Source organism: Panicum virgatum, chromosome 1N (genome assembly GCF_016808335.1).
Source record: "Panicum virgatum strain AP13 chromosome 1N, P.virgatum_v5, whole genome shotgun sequence".
NCBI classification, from domain to species: Eukaryota; Viridiplantae; Streptophyta; class Magnoliopsida; order Poales; family Poaceae; genus Panicum; species Panicum virgatum.
The window spans coordinates 58,492,193-58,515,178 of NC_053145.1; the positions used below are offsets into that span (position 1 = coordinate 58,492,193).

Sequence of the window (22,986 nt, forward strand, 5' to 3'; positions counted from 1 at the left end):
CTGTTCACCCGTTGTCGGGGCGTTTAGATACTTCGTGGTTCTTATAGATGTTTCTACTAGGTGGAGCCATGTATGCCTGTTGTCTACGAGGAACCATGCTTTTGCAAAACTTATTGCCCAGATCATCCGATTGCGTGCTAGTTTCTCGGAGAACCGCATCAAAGCAATTAGGATGGATAATGCTGGAGAGTTTACTTCAAAATCATTTAATGATTATTGTCTTGCTCTGGGCATCAACGTGGAGCACTCCGTGCCCCATGTACACACACAAAACGGGCTTGCTGAATCCTTAATCAAAAGAATAAAATCAATTGCCAAACCGCTCCTACAAGATAGCAGACTCCCCACCAGTTGTTGGCGACATGCAGTGCTGCACACTGCCGCCTTAATCCAATATAGACCATCTGCATATCACTCTGCTTCCCCTCATCAATTAGCGCGTGGACAACAACCAATAATTTTCCATCTGCGAAAATTCGGTTGCGCTGTATATGTACCGATATCACCACCTCAGCGTACCACTATGGGACCTCACTGGAAGTTGGGATTTATGTGGGTTATGACACTCCGTCCATAATCAAATATTTGGAGCCTAAAACTGGGGATCTTTTTACGGCTCGGTACGCTGATAGTATCTTCGATGAAGATAATTTTCCGGCATTAGGGGGAGGATTATACCTTAATAATAAAGAATGCCGAGAAATAGAATGGAGTGCCAGTAGCATTCAATCGCTTGATCCACGCACTAAAGATACCGAACTCGAAGTTCAAAGAATAATACACCTGCAACAATTAGCGAATAATTTGCCAGACGCGTTTACTAATATAAGAGGAGTCTCAAGATCGCATATTCCTGCGGTTAATGCACCGGAGAGAGTGGAAATACCCCTGGAGGGCATGTACTCTATCCAGGTCCCTAATCCTAGGAAAAGGGGGAGAAATCCAGATAACTTAGTACAAGCCAAGCGGGGACGCCGGCAAAGGCAAGTTACTAAAGAAAGTGCATTACACTCCCATTCAGTAGTCCCAGCAGCGACACACCATGAAGGTGAAAGTCCTAGTGCAACTGTGCGCACAAATATAAACAATAGCACTAGGACAACGGAACAACCAGACTCGAGATGATTCAATTGAAGAAATTGCCACAAACTATACGGAATCTGGAGAAGTACATAACATAAAGAATACAAATGTCGACATTAATTTCGTCTCAAAGATCGCAGGCGCGATTGATGATGATCCTGAACCAAAGTCCATGGCAGAGTGCCGGAAGCGCTTAGATTGGTTCAAATGGAAAGAAGCAATAGAGATGGAATTGCGCTCGCTTTCTAAGAGGCAAGTATTTGGGCCAGTCGCCCGCACGTCTCCCAAAGTATTCCCTGTAGGATACAAATGGGTATTTGTCCGAAAGAGGGACGAGAATAATACAGTGGTGAGATATAAAGTGAGGCTCGTAGCACAAGGGTTCACGCAGAGACCCGGCATCGATTATGATGAAACCTATTCTCCGGTTATGAGTGGCATAACGTTCTGATATTTAATATCTATGGTAGCAGGTTTAAACTTAAAAATGCAGATGATGGATGTAGTGACCGCATATCTGTATGGGTCGCTGGATTCGGATATATATATATGTATATATATATATGTATATATATATATGTATATATATGTATGAAAGTTCCAGATGGACTGAAAGTTCCGAATATTAAATCAAATCGCAACATGTACAGCGTTAAATTGCAGAGGGCGTTGTACGGGCTTAAACAGTCTAGCCGGATGTGGTACAACTGGCTAAGTGACTTCCTCCTGAAGAAGGGATATGTTAATGACACTGATTCTCCCTGTGTGTTTATTAGGCAATCCCAGAAGGGTTTTTGCATCATCTCAATCTATGTTGATGACTTAAATATCATAGGCTGCACAGAGGACATTGAGAAGGCGAGCACCTACCTCAAGGCGGAGTTTGAAATGAAAGACTTAGGTAAAACCAAGTTTTGCTTGGGCCTGCAGATCGAGCATCTCCCAGAAGGAATTTTTGTACACCAGTCGACCTACACAAAAAAGGGTCTTAGAGAGATTTAATATGTCAAAGGCTCATCCTTTAAAGACTCCTATGGTCGTCAGATCCCTTGAGAAGGATAAAGATCCATTTAGACTGAAAAGTGAAGATGAAAAACCTTTAGGACATGAAGTTCCTTATTGAAGTACTATTGGCGCACTAATGTATCTTGCGAATTGCACCAGACCCGATATTGCATTTGCAGTGAACTTACTAGCTCGTCATAGTGCAAACCCAACCAGAAGACATTGGGTAGGCGTTAAGACAATACTTAGGTACCTAAAGGGTACCCAAGACCTTGGCCTATTTTTCCTGAAGAACCAGAGCTTAAACCTGGTAGGCTATGCAGATGCTGGATATCTGTCAGATCCACATAATGCAAGATCTCAAACTGGTTTTGTCTTCCTCTGTGGAGGTACCACCTTATCTTGGCGATCGTGCAAACAAATTTTGGTAGCAACGTCTACTAACCACTCAGAGATCATTGCATTATATGAAGCCGCACGTGAATGTGCTTGGCTCCGGCGTATGACCAATCATATCCAGAAGTCATGTGGTCTTAGTGTTGTTGATACCCCCACCATTATCTATGAGGATAATACTGCATGTGTTGCACAAATGCAAACATGTTATATTAAGAGTAATATGACTAAGCATATATCTCCTAAATTTTTCTATACTCACGAACTCCGGAAGGAGGGTGAGGTCAATATCTTGCAAGTCCAGTCGTGTGACAATCTAGCAGATTTGTTCACTAAGTCTTTACCAACTACTACATTCATAAAATGTATCCATGATATTGGCATGAGACAACTTAGAGACTTGCGGGATTCAGGGGGAGATCACCCCTGAATATTTTCCCTTATTTCTTGGTCCAGAAGATACTAAGTTTATGATCCTGAAGATCGTAAAGTGTCCTGAAGATACTCGTTGCACTCTTTTTTCCATAAGCGGGTTTTTGTGAAGTTTTTTCTCGTAATGGTTTTTAATGAGTCAATAAGTGCAATACATTAAGCGACACCATGCACTCTTTCTCCATATTTTTCCCACTGGGTTTTTAGGAGTTTTAATGAGGTATGAGTAGATCGCGGTATTCGCCCAAGGGGGAGTGTTAAGATATCCCTTTAATTAAGGGATAATTATGGGCTCATACCAAAACTACCCCTGAAGGGTCATGGCTATAAATAGGACTTGTATATGATCAATAATAAAAGAGAACAAGTTCCATCTACAATATGTCTACTCTGTGTCAATCTTGTGTGCTGTTTGGAAGGGATACGGGTGATCTTCTACATCTTCCTCACGCCTCATCTGCTGTGGGAGGGAAAGGAGAAGGATCGGGGATCCGCAACAGCGCCGTAACTTAACACTTGAAACAATGCGCTTCGTAAATTTGCCATTCCAAACATCGACATCGTAAAAATAGAATTACAAACATGAGTCACTTGATTATACTGCCATTTAGTGTATTTTTTATCATTTGTCTTTTCTTTTGCATATATTTAGAGTATGAAATGTCCCGTTTGCCCTTCTTCACTCACGCGCTGGACCTCCAAGCGTTCTCCCTCTCCTTCTGGCATCACTCCTCCACTATGTAGCTGAGAGATCCCGTGGCGCCATCGGTCGGCCTCCCCCGCATGCAGGACTTCGAGGTCTACTGCGAGGCGCACCTTGGCGTCCACCGCGAGCCCTCGGACGACGGCGACGATTGGCCCCCGCCGCGCGGATCCGACCACCTGGACCCGGCGGCACGGACCTCGCCGTCTTCGAGCAGTTCGAGCGGATGGTGCTGGTGCGTTGTCGGCTTCGCTACCTCGCGGCTCTCTACGCGTTGCTGCAGTTGTTGATGATGGTTTTAGTTCGTCGTGTTGGGAGAATTCTGCAATTATTTGCTTCCCTTGTTTCGATTCGCAGGAGAGGAAGGTGGAGGCGCGGGGCGGAGGGCCGCGGCTGGGCGGCGTCCGGCGGCGGGGCGGAGTCCGGCGGCTGGTCGGCGTCTGGCGGCGGGGCGGAGGCTGACGGCGAGGCGGAGGCCGGCGGCTAGGCGGCGGTCAGCGTCTCGGCGGTGGGCAGCGGCGGGTCCAGGTCTTGGAGTGTGGGTATTCGAACGTTTTGACGGCATGTAGCCTAGTCTACCGGCATATATAATTTATTATAGAATTACATGCCATATCAATAATTTTTAATATTTAGGACATATAAATTGAGTATGCACAACAAAATCACAATACATTTAACATGGAATTGGACAAATCTTGAAATTATCCAACATACTAAGTACTAGTTGTTTGGCATCCTAAAGCAAAAAGTAACATAATGATAAGAAAGCTTAAAATTTATAAGACAACTTTCCCATCCTTGGTGCCTTGAAAATAAATGATGATATCCGCTTGACTTGCAAGAAGAATTCCTTTTCAATGACCAACAAGTCAACAACATAGAGCACCTTAAGTCCTTAACTAAAGCAATTATTCGTCAAATCGCAAAATAAATAAAGTAGGAAGGTACATCACTCACCACCGGTTGCTCACTGCTCACTTGCTCAGTGCTTACTCTACTGCTCTGCTCCCAGTCCCTGCACTGCGGTCTGCGGCACGGCGCAGCACGCCAGCACACAGAGGCAGCACCGCTGCACCGGCAGGCGGCAGCAGCCGAGGCGCCATGCGACAAGGCCCTGGCCGCTCTGGCCCTGCGCGTCCGCAGACCGCAGCGGGCAGCGGCGCGGCCGTGCGGCGTGCCGGTGTCCCTTCCTGCCTGTGCGCCCGACGCGGCCGGGCGACGGCGCCCTGGCCCGCGCGCGCGACGCGGGCGAGCGGCGGCGGCTGCCTTACGTGCCCGCGCTGCGGCCGGCGGCGGCCCTACGCGCACACGTTGCGCAGACCTGGCGCTGCGGCCGGCGGCGGCCATCGGGGCCTGCGTCCTGCGAGCTTGCGGCGGCGCGGCCGAGCGGGTTCTCGGGGGCGCGGTTTAGGGTTGGGGCGCTGCGGTCGGCTGGAAAGGGATGAGGATTAAGAGAGATTGTGGCCAATGGGCCTGCTGGGCCTCGTAGTTGCTACTGGGCCTCGCGGGAGAAGAAATGGATGCTGATTGGAAGCTTATTTGGCCCAAATATGCAGACGTCCAGTCTATTTCATATTTACCAATGTATACATAGCATATATATGTATATATAAAAATTTTTGCAAAAATAATGGTCATTCAGCTGAATACCTTGAATTGAGGTGGACCCGCCCCTGGCGGTGGGGCGCTAGGTCCCGACCACGAGCGCAGGAAACGGGATCGCCGGATCGGAATAGGATCGAACAGAATAGGATACGATCCATGTATAAGGGTAAAAGGAACATTTCACACTCGAAATACATGCAAAAGAAGAGATAAATGATAAAAAAATACAGCAAATGAAGTGGTTCACGATTGGAGACTTATTTTTACTATGTCGATGTTTGAAATGATAAATTTGCGAAACACATTGTTTCGCATCCCATTTTTACCATTTTCTTGTGGGAGGCGGGGTGCGCCAGAAGAGCGGCGACGGCGAATGAGACTTGGCGGCGGCCTAGCAGACCCTAGTTGTTGGGCCTCCCGTACTCCACATAGTGGGTCCTTTTTAGGGGGGCAAAAGTCTATTTTACCTCCTCCAACTATCACCAAAATTTGGTTTTCCTCCTACAACTATAACACCGGGTATTTCACCTCCCTCAAATTTTCAAACCGTCCATTTTACCTCCCTCGAGCGGTTTTGAAGACTGTTTGCTACAGTAACCGTAGTTTTGTCTTTTTCTTTTTAAAAAAAATTTCAGTTGAATCTTTGAAAAATCATAGTAAATCACAAAAAAATCATAAAATAGAAAATCCAATTTTGTTGGACTCCACATGAGTAGATATACGCAGTGAATATATTATATGGTATACTTTAGTACAATTTTTTTACTGTAACTTTAGATATAAACTTTTCTGTAATTAATTTATAGCTACAGTTTTCTTCGTCCCATTATGGTGAAATTTTTATGGTGGGCTAATCATTATATGATTGAGCTATAGTAAAAATTTTATGATTATTAGATCATGTATGACTGAGTTATAGATTTATCTATAGATTCGTCTAGATTTTTCTATAGATTTATCTAGTTTATATAGATAAATCTATAGATCAGTCAAACATGATCTAATAATCATAAAATTTTTACTACAGCTCAATCATATAATGATTAGCTCACCATAAAAATTTCACCATAATGGGACGACGAAAACTGTAGCTATAAATTAATTACAGAATAGTATATATCTAAAGTTACAGTAAAAAAATTGTACTAAAGTATACCATATAATATATTCACTGCGTATATCTACTCATGTGGAGTCCAACAAAATTGGATTTTCTATTTTATGATTTTTTTGTGATTTACTATGATTTTTCAAAGATTCAACTGAAATTTTTTTAAAAAAGAAAAAGACAAAACTACGGTTACTGTAACAAACAGTCTTCAAAACCGCTCGAGGGAGGTAAAATGGACGGTTTGAAAAGTTGAGGGAGGTGAAATACCCGGTTTTATAGTTGTAGGAGGAAAACCAAACTTTGGTGATAGTTGGAGGAGGTAAAATAGATTTTTGCCTTTTAGGGGTGGTCAGGCGCAGCCCACCAAAGCCGATGTGCAGCCCATCTGTCGCCGGCGCCGCCCGTCATCATCGCGACCTCGCCGCGGTCCCCTGCCTGCCCTCCGGTAGTCCGGTCCCCAGCGTCGTCGTCCCCTGTGCCAGCAGGCGAAATAGCGATCTGTGCCATATACGATCAGAATCAATGCTTCCTCCTCCACCCGTGGCCGATGGAGATGATGCGGCGTCGGCGGCAGCAGACGCAGTGATCAGTGATCGGAGCAGGCGGCACAGAGCCTGGGAGCCAGCCGCTTCTGTGATCGCTGCTTCTGATGGGAGCAGATACACATCGCGCAACACATGCCCGATTTGTTTGTTGTTGCAGCAGCTCCGAAAACAGTGGTGGCATGTGCTTCGCAGTCGCGACGCAATTACGAAGTTTCAGATCTTCCGTTTGGTTTTCTTAAGTAGGTGCCACGTCAAATATTCAGATGTCAATTTAAATGTTTGGATATCAATTTAATATAAAACTAATTGCATAAATTACAATTAAAGCTCTAGACGAATCTATTAAGTATAATTAATACATAATTAACGAATAGTTACTATAGCAATTAGTAGTCAAATTATGGACTAATTAGATTTAGTAGATTCATCTCGTGATTAAATCACTACTTATGAAATTAATTTGATAATAAATCTATGTTTAGTACTTCTAACTAGTGTTTAAACATGCGATGTAACGGGATTTATGATTGAAACTGAAAAAACCAAACCTGCCCTAAGCAGGTCCTTTTAGATGAGCTGTAACGTAACAAGTCTCCCAGCAGAAATTTGGTGGCTGTCGCGCGTCTAGCCGTCTAGCACCGTATATGCTCTGAAGTCTGAACTGTAAAATAATTGGAATCCAAGAATACACCTCGTCCCCCTTTGCCCATCAGCGAGCAATACATGCGCATCTGTACTAGCATCTGTGGAGAACTGGAATGATGGAGTATGTCTATATGTCACGGTCTCACTGACTGACGACGGAGCAACGCCAACAGAAAACGGGGGCTAGAATACTGCCACGAAGAACATGAGCTTGAGCTTCAGTTGTGCTCCACGGTCCACCACTCCCCCGCTCATCAGCAATTCTAAGACTGACTTTAACAACGCAAAGTAAAATGGAACATGCATTCCGGTGTTTGCATCCTCTACAGTAGATACGTTGCTCACGTATTTTTTGTCATCTCCAACAACTGACCCAAATCGGCGGGAGAGCGGCAGCCGCGGGCGCTGGGTGCTTGGGACGCGGCGAGGTAGGGGTGGAGGTTCTCCTGGTCCGCGGCGCCCTTGTAGGGGTGGAGGTTCTCCTGGTCCGCGGCGCCCTTGGCGGCGGGCGACGCTGGCGGCGAGGTTGGAGCAGAGGCGACGGGAAGGGAGGAGACGAGAAGGGGAGCGAGCTCCATGGACGCCGAAGCTCAGGCTCGCCGTCCTCCACCGCCGTTGGAGCCATCGTCCCGCCGCGCGCCGCCCACGAATCGAGCACTAGCTCGCACCTACGCCTCGCCTCCTCCCCGGAGGAGATGGAGGCCCGCCGCCGTCGCAGGAGGAGGGGATGGAGGCCCGCCGCCAAAAGAGATGGAGGCCCACCGCCGGAGGAGATGGAGCGGCCGGCGGGGGAGATGGCGGCCCGCCGCCGGAGGAGATGGAGGCCGCGCCGCCGGAGGTGAGTAGGGGCCGCGCCACTCGCCTACCGCCGCGCCACCCGCTCCCCTCCCTTCTCTCCCCCGTCGGCACCTCCTCCACTGCCAGCGGCGGGAGCTCGAGGCCAGGGCGGAGGTGGTCGGTCAGCCGCGGGAGCTCCACACACGGGCGGAGGTGGCCTGCCGGCTCTCCACGCGCGGGCGGCCCCATGGAGCGGCGCGACGGGTCCATGGGGGGCGAGCTGAGGGGCTTCATGGCGGCGGCCAGATCTGTGCCACTCGTCGGCTCCTCACCGCCCGCGCAGGCGCCAACGCCGCTGACCGCGCATGCCGAGCCACGACCGCCATCGCTGGCCCCTCACCACAACCCCGACCCACCCTTGCGGCGGCGACCGTCCCGGAGAAGATGGGGTTGCGCGCGGCCGCTCGATCCGCTCGAGCTCGACGCCATGGCGCCCGATCCACTCGCGCGGAGGGAGGAGGAGTGCGCTGTGGTGAGGCCCGCCGCCGCAGGGACCGACCGGGGAGGAGGGGCACAAATGCGTCGGAGGAGAGAGGGAGCGCATTTTTCCATCGTCTCTCTCCTCCGAAGCATTTTGTGTCTCCCGTTTGCCTCCTTTTGTTTGAGATGGATGCCTTCGCCACAGTAGCCGATGGTGAGACAAAAATGGCTTTGCCTCCCCCGATGGCTCAGCTGTTGGACTCAGTCTAACCCCGTTCTCTCGACCACCAACAACTCCCACGGTCAATACTGACAGGAACTCAGCTCGGTAAAAACAAATGCGTGAAACTTGAGCAGTGGACTATAAAAAGCTTGCAAAGTTCAGGTTTTCAGCCCTGGAACTCTGGATGGCGTTTTTCTTCTGAGGGTGTGTTTAGTTCCCACGGAATTTCCAAACTTTCCATCACATCCATCACATCTCCTATCACATCGAAACATTAAATATAGCAAATAATCCATGCATGGAGTACTAAATGTAGTTAAATAAAAAAACTAATTGCATAGTTTTGATGTACGTTGCGAGACGAATCTTTTGAGCCTAGTTAGGTCATGGTAGGACAATATTTACCACAAACAAACGAAAAGTGCTACAGTGTGCTACCGTGACTGATGTGACTTTTTCTCCCCTTTTCACCTCGTCTAAACACAGCCTGAAGGTAGATTGGCGTGCAGCTGCTGAAAAGCTCTACCTTAAAGCTAGGCCTATGATGAGCAGCGGGCGAATCATGACAAAATGTTCGAGGGCCACCACCGGGCTGCCGTTTGGATGATTGGCTCCTCCTTCCTCCCCCATGTTCGCATGTGAATCCTTTTGGTGCGGCCGCAGCTACCCCTTTTTAAGTAAACGCTAATCAAACATACACAGGTCAGCCACATTCCCTCATTCAATCAATTGGGGTAATCATCAGAACTTCAGTTGTTTTATTTTCCTGTTACTGGAATCCTGAAAAGGGTTCGGCAGAACTATACTAGCAATTGCTGAATTGTTGGAGGCACTGCGTCTTCAGGACACATTGTCTCGGAGCTCCTTAGGGCACCCGCACTGTATCTAGCCGGACTCGGCAAGAGCGTGGGCCCGAGGAATAGGTGAAGGAGTGATCTGCTGTTGGCGCAATGTTGATCCGGTGGTAAGGCGGGGCCTACAGCATGCAGAGTAGTAATATCATGGAGAGAGAACGAGGGAGGAGAAGTCTGCCGTACGCACTTTATTTTTTTATTTGCTCTTACCCGGCAGTAATGCTACTACCCCCGGTAGTAGTTATTGCCGATGCCCACGATGAGTCTGTTCGGCTGGTAGAATGAATAGTGTTCGGCTGATAGATTGAATAGTATTGTGTGAGAGAAAATAAGCCCGTAATAAGCCCAGTCAAGCCAAGTCTAAATCAGCCGAGCAGACTCAATGTTTCTTACCGGCAACAAGGTGGTTTTTATTCCTTCTTACCCCCTTCTTACCTCCCATTGCGGAGACCCTTAAAGAAAAATATGCATTTTGTTCCATCGAACTGCAGTAACAATTTCAATTTTCATATTATTAGCCCTGCCCGATGAACAAGCTTTTCTTACCACGATATCTGTTGCTGGGTTCACAACTTTCACATAGTGTTGGTGGCATTGGCATGAGAGATGCTGAACATGGTCAGAGGTTCCGAGCTGGTCGGAGAGCACGCCACTTGGTGCACGTCGAAGCCATGCCAGGTGGCTTTGTACAGGCATACATGACACACCGCACCGGCAGCTGCCACCCATCATTTTTGCCAACACGGCTCCAGTATATCTGAGCTGCCTGACTTAGAGAGAGAAGAAAAAAGAAAACCCCTAAAAAAATGCAAAAATGTTCTAGTAGCAGAAGTTCACAACCTACCGCGAACTTTCAACTGCACACCTCGTTCGTGTCCCCCTCATGCATGAATAAAGCCAGCCTGTCCAAGCGGGGCCGCGGCTGCTGTGGCCATCACATACACATACCTCGCCTTCCTCCTCCACCCCCCTGTCCACACCAAAAGAAGTGGGGGAGAGATCTGGAGAAGAGAAGAGGAGGAGAAGGCCATTGACCCGTGACGGCTTGAGCTTGTCTGCTCTTTTCCCTCTTCTCTCTCGCGTGCTTTCTTTGCTTCGCTTGGCTGAGGCGCCGGCCATGGCCACCATCCTGGAGAGCATCCAGAAGACGAGGTTCCTGCCGACCAGGCCGCTCAAGGACGAGCTGCCCACCTTCCAGGGCGGCCTCGGCGGCGGCAAGGAGAGCCACCTCATGGGCCTGAGGAAGCGGCTCTCCTCCTTCTCCGGCAAGATCCAGCCCATCTCCTCCGCGTCGGCCGAGTGGGCGTTCCGGCGCTCCAAGTCGGCGCCGTCGCTCGGCGCCGCGTTCGCGGCCGGCGGCGGCTCCCTGAGGCAGTGGTGGAAGTGGGGCGTCGGCTGGCTGCTCTCCAAGAAGCCCGGCTTCGCGGGGGACCTCGAGATGAACGAGGAGGAGGTCGCCGCGCTCGGCCGCCAGAGCCGCGGCAGCTGGGGCCACATCCTCTACAAGATGCGCGCCGGCGTCCGGCGCCTCGTCATGTCCTCGCACTCGCTCCCCACCACGCAGAAGCAGTCGCTGCCGTCGGCGGCGCCGCAGCACAGCGCCCACTGCAAGCCGGCGGCGGCCTTCGCCTACGCGCAGAGGCAGAGCTTCCACCTCAACGGCCACGCCATGGCGCACTAGGCAGCGTCGCCGCCGGCTGCGGACGGCCGTCGCCACCGGTCTCCATGAGATCTAATCCAAATGGGGATGCCCAAGAAGAAGGAGAGGATTCAGATTCCAGGTGCGTGAGACCGATGGTGAAGATATCGCGATACGAATACAAGTGGGAACAAAAATTAGCCCGGTGAGTTGAAGTTGATGAATGGTTCAAGTGAATTGTAGCGTTGCCGTCCCGTTCTGTGTAGATCTAGTGCCCCTGTAGAGGTGAATTTGTATGCTCGTTCTTTACGTTCTTTTTGGGTTCGCTGGAGATTGTAAATGTAAAATGTTTGGTTGATCTTTGTATTGCCTTTTTGCCCCACGCGGTAAATAAAACTAATGCAAAGTCGTGCTCCTCTGTTCTTGACCTTGAGAAGATGGCCTCCAGAGTTTCAGCTCAGATCTGATGGGTCTTTTCAGTGGCTGGCTGGCTACCAACCAATCTTTTATCGCCTATCGGTGTCGGTGCACGCGTTCGCTGGAAAACAGCTGGAAAAGAAGTTTCGAAGAATGGTTGCCAATGCAAATATCAGCGATTCAGTTTGACAGCTGAATGCATCTCGCTAGAACGCAAAACATTCGTCGTAGCAAGGGTTGACACGGCCCTCGAGACGTGGTTCCGAGCACCGATTCCGCTCCAATTTCGTTTCTAGGACGACGCGACCATTCCCTGTGTTTGTCTACCGGGAGTAGCCGAGGAGGAAGCAGACGAGAAGGTGAAGCGTCGCATGTGGACTGGTAGACGGTCAATTCTGTCACCTACGACAACGAGCCCGATGGGCCCTGCAGGTTCACCGAGCACCCTGAGAAAATGGGATGGTTCGGCAAAGGTCCAATGGGAAGAAATGAGTGGCGGCGCGCCCATGAGAATAAATCCGGCGGCCGGCGGCGCGGTCCAATGGAACGCGTGACCCAATCTCGCCACCGACGCTTTCTTATCAGGCCGGGCCACCGATTCCTAAAACTCTTCGCGGCCTTTGCTAAATCCGGCCCATCACTTCTTGTTTCACATGCGGACGTATATGTAGCGGGATGATGGCCGGGCCCGTTCTCGTCTTTCCAGCAATGTTTTAAATAGCGGGTTAAGCCATTTAGCTATCTATGTTTAAAAACAGACTATAGCCGGCTATAGCGGGTTATAGCGGCAGCTAAGAGCTAAATTATACATGAAAAAACTTAGCTAAATCTCTCTAAACAGCTATAGCCGGAGATAGCGAAAGCTATAGCCGGAGATTTAAAACATGCTTTCCAATAGTACAAGCAGCAGCAGCAGAGGAGGGGGGAGGCCTTGTCAGTGTCAGCTTGTTCACACTCCACAGAGATAAAAAAAAAAGTGCTGCTCTTCTTCTACTCTTGTTCCTTGTTCCCATCTCAGCTGCTGCTTTCATCGCAAGGGGAAAGAATGGAGGGAGTCTTCTCTTGTTCCTCCATAGCTGGGTTCTGCCACCTCTAGTGCCGGCCGCGTTCCCACTTCCCAGAATTGTGTGAGGCCGTCAGCTCGCCTGCGACGTCCGGTCAGGGCGCGGTTAAACATGGCTTCAGGCGATAGTGGCGCCAGCCATCACCTGAACACGATTTTAGATGGGTCAGCCCAATAGTTAAGCATGTATCTATATTGCCCACTAAATCTATGCATGCAAATTGAAGTGGACAACAATAGTGATGTCATCCACATGCATGTAAATTCAAAATTAAAAAAACTATAACTATTAAACCGAGCATCTAAATTAAATTTTGATTGCACCATTATCTTTCTTATGCCAAGATCTTCAAAACGAGATCACACTTGCCTATATTTGCACGATATTTTTTAAACACATTTTTCTAAAACTAAATAATAAACTTCAGATCCTGGGAACAAATAATTTAGCAGCACGAACAAATAAATATTTTCATGAACAAAAAAGCTAAATGTAAAAAACAAATAATAATGTACTACGAACAAAATATTACACATCACGGATATTTAATTCTATACGATATATATAATGAAAAGATATCACGAACAAATGAGTCAACGTTACGGAATAATTTAATCTACAAAGCGAACAAATAATTTGATGTTGGGAACAAATCAGTTACACTCAGATAAATAATTTTACATAAAGAACAAATGATTCTACATTGAACAAGTTACATGAAGGAAAAAATATTACATGCTGATGGTTGGAAGGAGAAATAAAGAAAAAGAAAAAGAAAAAATGTAGGGAAGAAATAGAAAAAGGTTACGAGGAAAAGATACGTTCAAAAAATGCAGGCAACAAAATGAAATACTAAGAAAAGACAAATAGAAACCATTGTTTCTCTTTTAGATGGTAAGTGAACTTCCATTAGACTCGCATGCATGATGCGCTGCTTGTGCACGCCTCCCTCCGTGCACATGCGCAAACGTGATGTGAGCCTACAATCTGATCTATTCTGACACAACCTGAGCCTATTTACTTTGTGGGCCTGCACGATTCCTTCACACGATGGAAGATGAAATTGTAACATATCGCTTCCTTCAGACGAGGGAAGATGAAATTGTAACTTGCGCGATATGTCACGGCGCCGATTCACCCATTAGAGCCCACTTTAATTCTTTAGGCGAATCCATTTGTAGCACGTGCGAAAATTACTAGAAACAAATATTGAATTACAATTTGAATCATGAATATCTGCATGAGGTTCAGATAAAGAAACAAGTAAAAAGAAAGAATGAGAAATAAATAAATAAATAAATAAATATCATGAGAGAGAATTAGACGGAAGAAAAAGGAATAAGATTGCACAGGAAAAGAAATAGAAAAGAAGAAGAAAAGCAACAAAAAATACTATAGGAATGATTAACGTTCATGCGCAGCAAAAGAAGAAAGCAAAGTAAAAAACTATAAGCAAGGAAATAGTAAGAAAGAAGAGCAAAGGAGGGAAAAAAAGTTAAACAATACATATAGCAAATCTGTTACGCTGCAGCATACATGGGTGAGTGTGTCACTGTCACAGTGTCACTATCGCATGCATGCGCCTTTATGCTACCACTCCATGCGCTATCAAGGGTTAGTAGTACAGGGCCCAATATTTTAACAAGCTACACGTATCAAGGTATTACTACAGAATACATCATCGCTAACGCCCCATCACCGTCGGTTTGTTTCGAACCGGCGGTGATAGTCTATCATTGTCGGTTCCAAATGGACCCGACGGTGATGCTTACATATCATCGCCGGTTCGTAATACGACCCGGCGGTGATGCTCTCACCGCCGGGTCGTATTACGAACCGGCGATGATATGTAAGCACCACCGCCGGGTCGTATTACGAACCGGCGATGATGTGTAAGCATCACCGCCGGGTTGTAATATGACCCGGCGGTGATGTGTTCTCCATCTATTTTTTTTCATTCTCCGCACCCCCTCTCTCTCCAGTCCTTAGATTTTTTTTCCTCCTCCCCCGCGCGGACCTTATCCTCTCTCCACTGCTCCCTCCGAGCTCCTCTCCCGGTCTCCCCCTCCGAGCTCCTCTCCCCCGGCCTTCTCCCCTCTCCTCCCTCCCATCCCCATCTCCGGCCTCCCTCCCCTCCTCCTCCCCGCCAGTGCGGGCTGCGGCGGCGCTCAGCTGCGGGGATTGGGCTGCGGATGCGCGGTGGCGCGTGACTGCCGGCGGGCATGGCCACGGCGGCGCCTGTCTTGCCCCAACGCATCGCCGGCCTTTCTCCCCTGCTTCCCTACCGGATCTGAGGCGGCGGTGGCTCACGGTGTGCGTGCAGTGGCGGCGGGAGCGGCGAGTGCGGTGGCGGCGGGAGCGGCGAGATCTGGCGCGGTGCCGTGCGAATCGAACTCCGTGAGGTGCGGTGCCCGTCCCCTCTCCTCCTCACGTTTCACAACTGCCCCTAACCTCGCCTCCCCTCTCTTCCCCCCGCAGGTAGGGACTGGCCGCGGCCGCCCTGGCCTTGCCCGCGGTGCTGCGACGGCGGCAGCAGCAGCGCGGGAAGCGACGAGCGGCAGCGGCGCGGCGCTGCGACGGCGGCTGCACCAGCGCGGCGAGCGTCGGCTGCAGCGGCGTGGCGAGCGGCGAGCGGCACGGCGAGCATCAATGGCAGCAGCGCAGCCTGTTTTTTTATTTCCTAACGGGGCATCACCGCCAGGTCTCAAACCGGCAGTGATGGTTCGGACTGTTACCGTCGGGTCTGAAACCGGCGGTGATGGCCCTGTCCATCACCAACAAATTAAATCCAACGCCCCCCAAAACCGATGGTGATAGCTATTTTGAACCGGCGGCGATGGGGAGCGCCGGAGTAGTGACAGAACCTAATATTTTAGTGATACGTGTCAAGGCCCAGTCGGATGAAAGCGTTATGAGCTGATTTTTGCTGGCCTTCAGGCGATGGAACTCAAGTTTATTGCGCGAGCGATATATAGTCCCCGCGGTCCGGGCAGGGCTCGCCCGCGCTCCCGGCGTCTGGGGCGGAGCTCCTCGGCGCTCCTGCCCGCGCCCTCGGCAGCTGGGGGATGACCAGCGGCAAGCTATATGCGCCTACACGCGGCCGGCGGCGAGCTACACGCGCTCGCGCAGCGCTGACCGAGGGATGAACAAAACTGACGGGCTGGTTCCTATATGAGGGCATTTTGGACTTTTTTCAACACAGTTTGACACCATTAAGCAGAGAAGTGGACGGAATGGCGTGAGAGAAAAAAGAAAGTTGAACTTGGATATAGATGAGAGATTGAACTTTTTAGTGCCTTCGACGAGTAGGCCATCTTTTTTAATGGCACACATGTAAAAGCCTCAAAAAACAAATATACTTTTATTATGGTGGACTGCCTACAACATCATTTCTCTACTACAACCGTGCTTAGAAAGATTTACAGTGCATACTAGACAATACAGAGAGGAAGTTCACCGAAAAAGGAAACCTGTTTAAGACTGCAGTGCTTAAAATGATTATTCTCTGTGAAAAGTTGTGCTTGTTTGCATATGCGATTTTCAGAAACTTATTTTTTCATCAAAGTTTGACAACATATATTTGTAAGATGATTATCTCACCCTTCTTTTACATGCAGAGTTAATACTCCCGTACAAGGTAAAAGGTAAAAAAGATCCAGCCAGACGTTCAATCATGTTGCTTACCGTAAGAGGTAAAAAGATCCAGCACTATTGCGTCGAGCAACCATATGATAGCTAGTATAGCTGATTAGTAATTATTTTTTCCTTTATGGGTCAGGAAAAGAGGAGGGAGGTCAGGACCAAATTATAGAATTTCCCCTGGAGAGCAGAGTGCAATAACCTGGGCTATTCAGATGTCTAACACAAGGAGGCATCCTCATATTTTCTATCTAGCTACAGGAACAACTTTCAACTCTTACGAAGAAGCTAAAGAGTTATACAACATGTATTCCCGGGAGATTGGCTTCGGTATTAGATGTGGCAAATCCAGAGAAAATGATCAGCAATATATGTTATGGGCTGATTTTGTATGTTCATGTGAGGTATGTTTCTAGAATGTAATAAACGGCTTTAACTTTTCGTTAAACCTAAAGCTGTGACATTATTTCAATAGGTCTTCAACTAATATAGATTTTGTCTGCAGGCTTTGAAAAGAAAATGAATGCTGCCTCATGCAGGACAGGGTGCAGAGCAAGGGTGCGCCTACATCGAACTGAAGATCATGGATGGTTCATCAGCACATTCATTGCAGAGCATAACCATTCACTATCAGAAAGGATATCATGAGAAGCAGCAGTGGAAATCACACGGGGATATAGACCCATCGACAAAGTTATTTGTCAAGAATCTGAGGGAGAATAATGTAAGCATGTGAAAAGTTTGCAGCATTCTTAATAACGATGCAAACTTAAGTTTGATGCCAGAATTCAGGAAAGGAACAGTGAAATCGCTCTGTGCACGACTTGCTCAGGAGAAATTGAAAGATGACATTGGCAAAACAGTTGCAGTTTTAGAACAACTCAAAATGACAGACCCTACACTTTTTGTTGCTTTAGATGTTGATAGTGAAGGAATAATAACGAATATGTTGTGGTGCTCAAGCAAGAACAAAGTTGACTATTCACATTTCGGCGATGTGGTAGCATTAACAAATCTTTATAAGATGCCGTTTGGCTTATTTGTTGGAGCCAACAACCACTTCCAGACAGTTGTATTTGCTGGTGTTCTAATGTCAGCTGAAACTACAGAAGCATTTGAATGGGTTTTCTCCAGTTTTGCTAGAGTTATGGGGAATGTGAAGCTATAAATAATATTAACTGGTTAGTCTGTTATTTTTGCTGTGACCAAATCAGTTATCACTACACGTACTTATCATTCCGGAAATGTTGACCTATCTAATAGGGTTTTGATGTTCTCATGTTCCAGATCAAGCATCAGCAATGGAAGCAGCTCTGAAAACAACTTGGCCGCACTCTAATCATAGATGGTGCCAATGGCATGTTCTAAGGAATGCAAAATCGAAAATTGGAATTAATATTCCAAGCACTGTGGGTTCAAAGCAAAATTCAATGCGCTAGTCACGGACATGATGCTACCATCAGAATTTGAAGAAAGATGGTGTGCTCTAGTTAAGGAATACAAGCTGACAAATAACAAGTTTAAAGAAAAATTCAATGCACTAGTCACGGACATGATGCTACCATCAGAGTATTGATTAACAGGCAATATACTCTAGTTAAGGAATACAAGCTGACAAATAACAAGTTTAAAGCAAAATTCAATGCACTAGTCACGGACATGATGCTACCATCAGAGTATTGATTAACAGGCAATGTAATTCGGGTACATATCATCAGTGTCCACTCTTAACCTCAAACACGTAGGAGGATAGTTCCAATGTCAAATTGATATGGTAACCATGAGAAATAATGTCCATCAAGCTTTGTTGGGAACCGAGGTGACCCTAATACCCACTATGCAGAGAACCTACACCTAAGACACACAAACTCACTTTAGAGTCGGTTAGCCTTTTCAATTTCTAGCTACTTAGTGTATAAGGTCCATTCGACGGCAAAGCCGTCTTCTCGCTTCCGGGTGGCAGAGCCTACCAACAGATGAAGCTGCCTTCCGGGAGGCGGAGCCTTCCTACGATGAAGCTCAGACCCTTTGTGATCCCGGATGGCAGAGACAACCTACGATAGATCACAACTTATACACTAAGTACTTAAAAACTAGGAGACTAACATTTACAAGGGAATTCAAACCTTTATTCATAACTCAACATCATACAACACAAGATAACACTTACACTCTTTATGTGGCTATTCTATGACTCACCATGACACACCTACACACTCACACCATGGCAACCTTGCCATGCTACCTAGGACTCAAATGGCACTTGAGGGAGGGGTGGCACGCGCCGTGCGGCGGCGGCAAGCTGTTCGGCCGGCGGCGACGTGGTCGAGAACGAGCGTGGAAAGCATGCGAACGCGAGGGAACGTGGAGAGCACAAGCATCAGTGCCTCACCTAGGTTCGATTTGAGCTACTGGACGAAGAAAACCACGGCCGGAGGTGGGTTGTCGGCGTTGAGGTGGATCTCAAGCTCACTGGTGACCGGCGGCCGCAAAACCAATGATTTCCGGTGCACTGGTCGAGGGGGCTCGCGAAGGAGGGCTCGAGGAGGAAGCTAGGAAGGTAGACGAGCTTCGGGTGAAGTGGATTTGGAAGCTATGGAGAGGAGCTCGCGAATCGGGCCGACGAGCGCGAGCAGCTTCATGCGTCGTCCATGGCGAAACTGAGGAAGGAGAAGGAGAGGAGAGCGAGGCGTAAACGGGAGTGAGGCAGGTGGCGAGCTCGGTAAGGCGTCGTGGACGACTTGGCGACGACACCGGCCGGGAAAACGGGATCGTCCTCCACGACGGCAACGCACAGTGGGGGAGCTTCGGAAGACCTCGGAGCGCCATACCGCGAACTGTGCGGCACAGGGAGAAGAGAGGGAGAGAGAATGACAGGTGGGGGCCATGTGTAAGAAATTTTTTTATTTTAATTCTAATTTTTGGATTGTTACAGTACACGACCTCAGGATGTTGCCACGTGGCAACATTCCACACTATTCTAATCAAAATATGCAACTCTAGAACATTTTCATACTTATCCTAATATCTAGATATTTCTTACCATACATAAATATCTAGGTTCTAGACTCTTCTTTACTTTGCCATGAAGAAACAATTCCAGATTCTTCCATGACAAATATCTTCTCTTTTATGCTTTCCAAAATATTCTAGAATGTTCCAAAAGTATGCATTGTCATAATTCAACAAGCTTAATATATAGTATTGAATCCTATGATCATCCAAAATAAACAATTATTCTCAGATCTGAATCTTTCCAATTTTATTATTTCAGATGATGGAATTATTATAGCATATATAATGATATAAACTAGGACAAGTTGTATTATGCGGAGTCTTTCACATTTCTAACAGAGTATACATACCACATTGTATACTTTTCAAACTCACAGGTAGTGAATATAGTTCCTTGAAAATAGTCAATTGCATTTTGGAATCATTCCATTCAAATGGAAATGGTGCTACTGTAAGTTTTAAAGAGCAACAATTAAATGGACAAAAGACTGATGAGCAACAATGCAATATCTACATAGCATATCAGAAGGAACTACTGTTCTAGTAAAATATATCTTTCAGAGAAGCAATTGCACATCCTACAAGGATAAACAATTAACACAAACAATCACGACCTATATCATCAGTACTCTATGGCGAAGTACATATTAACAGAGTATTCAGAGTATTGATTAACAAGCAATATAATTCGAGTACATATCATCAGTAGTCTCACCATCCAAACTCACTATGACCAAGTCTTAGCAGCAACTCGTTAAGCCAGAATTCTCCCTCACATAAGAAACGCAGGCAAACACTATACATTTGTGCCTAAGACGAACCTGAGGTGGACTCGTCGGTGGAGTCGGAGGCATCAGACGAACCTGAGGTGGACTCGTCGGTGGAGTCGGAGGCGTCAGACGAACCTGAGGTGGACTCGTCGGTGGAGTCCGAGGCGTCAGACGAACCTGAGGAGTCGTCGGTGGAGTCGGACTCGTGGATGGACAGGTCGCGGGATCTGAAGACATCGAGATCCCGGCGCAGATGCTCCGTAACCATCCTCATCTCCGGGGGCGGGAGGGGGCGCGTTCCTTTCACAATGAGATTGTCGCACATGTCGGTAGGATCGGACCCGGACGAGTGAGTTATGCCCATCGTTTATTGCGTACTTGGCACATCCCTTGATATTTATTTTTCGACAATTCTCTAAGTAACCATTTTTTGGAATTTCTTTTCACAGCATTGACCTAAGACTAGGCAAGCCTAGAAAAAAATTTCGGTAGGATCGGACCCCGGACGAGTGAGTTATGCTCGTTTTTGTGTGCTATTACCCATCGTTTTTTGCATACTTGGCACATCCCTTGGTATTTATTATTTTGAAAATTCTCTTAGTAACCATTTTTTGGAATTTCCTTTCACGGTGTTGACCTAAGACTAGGCAAGCTTAGAAATTTTTTTTGGTAGGATCGGACCCCGGACGAGTGAGTTATGTCCGTCTTTGTGTGCTATTACCCCGTTTTTTTCGTACTTGGCACATCCATTGGAATTTATTTTTGGAAAATTATCTATGAAAACATTTTTGGAATTGACTTTCATGCTGTTGTCCTAAGCCTAGGCAAGCCTAGAAAAAAAATTCGGTAGGATCAGAGCCCGAACGAGTGAGTTATGCCTGTTTTCGTGTGCTATTACTCATCGTTTTTGGCTTACTTGGCACATCCCTTGGTATTTATTTTTCAACAATTCCCTAAGTAACCATTTTTCGGAATTTCCTTTCATGGTGTTGACCTAAGACTAGGCAAGCCTAGGAAAAAATTTCGGTAGGATCGGATCCTGGACGAGTGAGTTATAGCCATCTTTGTGTGCTATTACCCATCGTTTTTAGCGTACTTGGCACATCCCTTGGTATTTATTTTTTGAAAATTATCTATGTAAACATATTTTGGAATTAACTTTCATGGTGTTGTCCTCACACCCAGCCCATGGGCACAGCCACACAAGGCGGGCGGCAATCAGGGAGCGGCCACCCACCGCAGGGCGCAGGCCACGGCTCACGAGCCACACGCCTCCCCTCCCCCCGGCTTGTCCTATTCCTCGGGCTTTCCCTTTCGTGCAGTACAGCGCAAGCCGAAAAGCTTTCCCCTCCCCTCCGTCGGCTTGCCCCTGCCGCCACCCCCGCTCGCGCACAAAAACCCCCAAACCCCGAGCGCGGCCAGCAAACGCCCATCGCACGGCGCACGCGCGTCACGCCACCCGCCCCACCCATCCGTCACCAGCGGCCCGCGAGCACCCATGGCGAAGGGAGGAGGAGCGCGCGAGGGCGGCGCCCTCAAGACGGCGGTGATCGTCGCCGGGGGTCTCGCGCTCGCGTGGGTCACCGTGGAGACCGCGTTCAGGCCCTTCCTCGACCGCCTCCGCGGCGCCGTCTCCCGCAAGACCGACCCCGCCCGCGACCCCGATCAGGAGGAGGCCCCCGCCTCGGCCGCGGCCGAGGCGGAGGAGGAGAAGGCGCCAGCGCCAGAGGAGCCGTCCGCGCCGCCGGCCCCCGCCGTGGTGGAGGAGAAGGTGGCCGAGCTGGAGGAGAAGGTGGAGGAGGCCGCCGCCGCCGCCGATGACGACAAGGCCGAGTGAAGGGGATGCTCCCGTGTCCGGTTACCCTTCTGAATAGTATGCTGTTGCCTGTTGGTTCTGTGAATCTGTTCTGTGATTGTGGAGCTTATTTTCGTCATGGATGATGCAAAGTTTGGACCATATAATATCAGTACAACCAACCGAAAAGAAAAAAAGTTCGTCACTTTTTCTCTTTCACATACACCGGGAGAAAGGGTGACGATAGCAATCCCCTTTGCCTCCCCGGCCGGGGAGCCTCCAGGACAGGACAAGGGGGGCGGCGGTCAACCATCAACTCTCGATATGCATATTGATCAATCGATCTCCGCGTCCTGCCAGTTCGCTAAGTAGACTCACTCTACCGAGGGGCAACTAAGGTTGGTTCCTGCCAATACCTGCATCTCAGTAATCGTCTAAGTTTGCCGGTGTGTCTGCATTAGTTTTTGGCCTTTTGCTACCATTTTGTACATGTTGAATTGTTGATGGCTTGTTGTGATGGTGCTTGTCTGTGTGACTGCTGACTGCTTGCTGCATCAGGTTTATTCGTGCTAGTGTAAGATGATTGTGTGCTATTACTACTTATTTAAAATTTTTCTGATTTGTTATGTCCATTTGCTGGGAAAATGCTAGAGGTTCACTATTTTTTGCATCATCATTTATCTGCACTACTACTTTTTCCAGGTGAAGAAGTTTTGGAAGCCTATGCTTTCTCACTAGTACTTTGTTGCTCTTTAATTCTGTTTCTATGCTTTGTTACTTTTATG

General features: G+C 48.0%; 2 protein-coding genes across 2 annotated transcripts; both read left to right on the top strand.

Moving 5' to 3' along the window:
• Window positions 1-10,773: 10,773 nt before the first annotated feature.
• LOC120657021 lies at window positions 10,774-11,931 on the top strand. Its single transcript, XM_039935268.1, has one exon. The coding sequence runs from the start codon at window positions 10,980-10,982 to the stop codon at window positions 11,541-11,543; it is 564 nt and encodes a 187-aa protein (XP_039791202.1). The 5' UTR covers window positions 10,774-10,979; the 3' UTR covers window positions 11,544-11,931.
• A 9,788-nt stretch (window positions 11,932-21,719) lies between these two features.
• Window positions 21,720-22,705, top strand: LOC120657023 (outer envelope membrane protein 7-like). Its single transcript, XM_039935269.1, has 2 exons — window positions 21,720-22,374; window positions 22,615-22,705. Exon 1 carries the CDS (start codon window positions 21,905-21,907, stop codon window positions 22,241-22,243), a length of 339 nt encoding a protein of 112 aa, XP_039791203.1. The 5' UTR covers window positions 21,720-21,904; the 3' UTR covers window positions 22,244-22,374; window positions 22,615-22,705.
• Window positions 22,706-22,986: the final 281 nt, after the last annotated feature.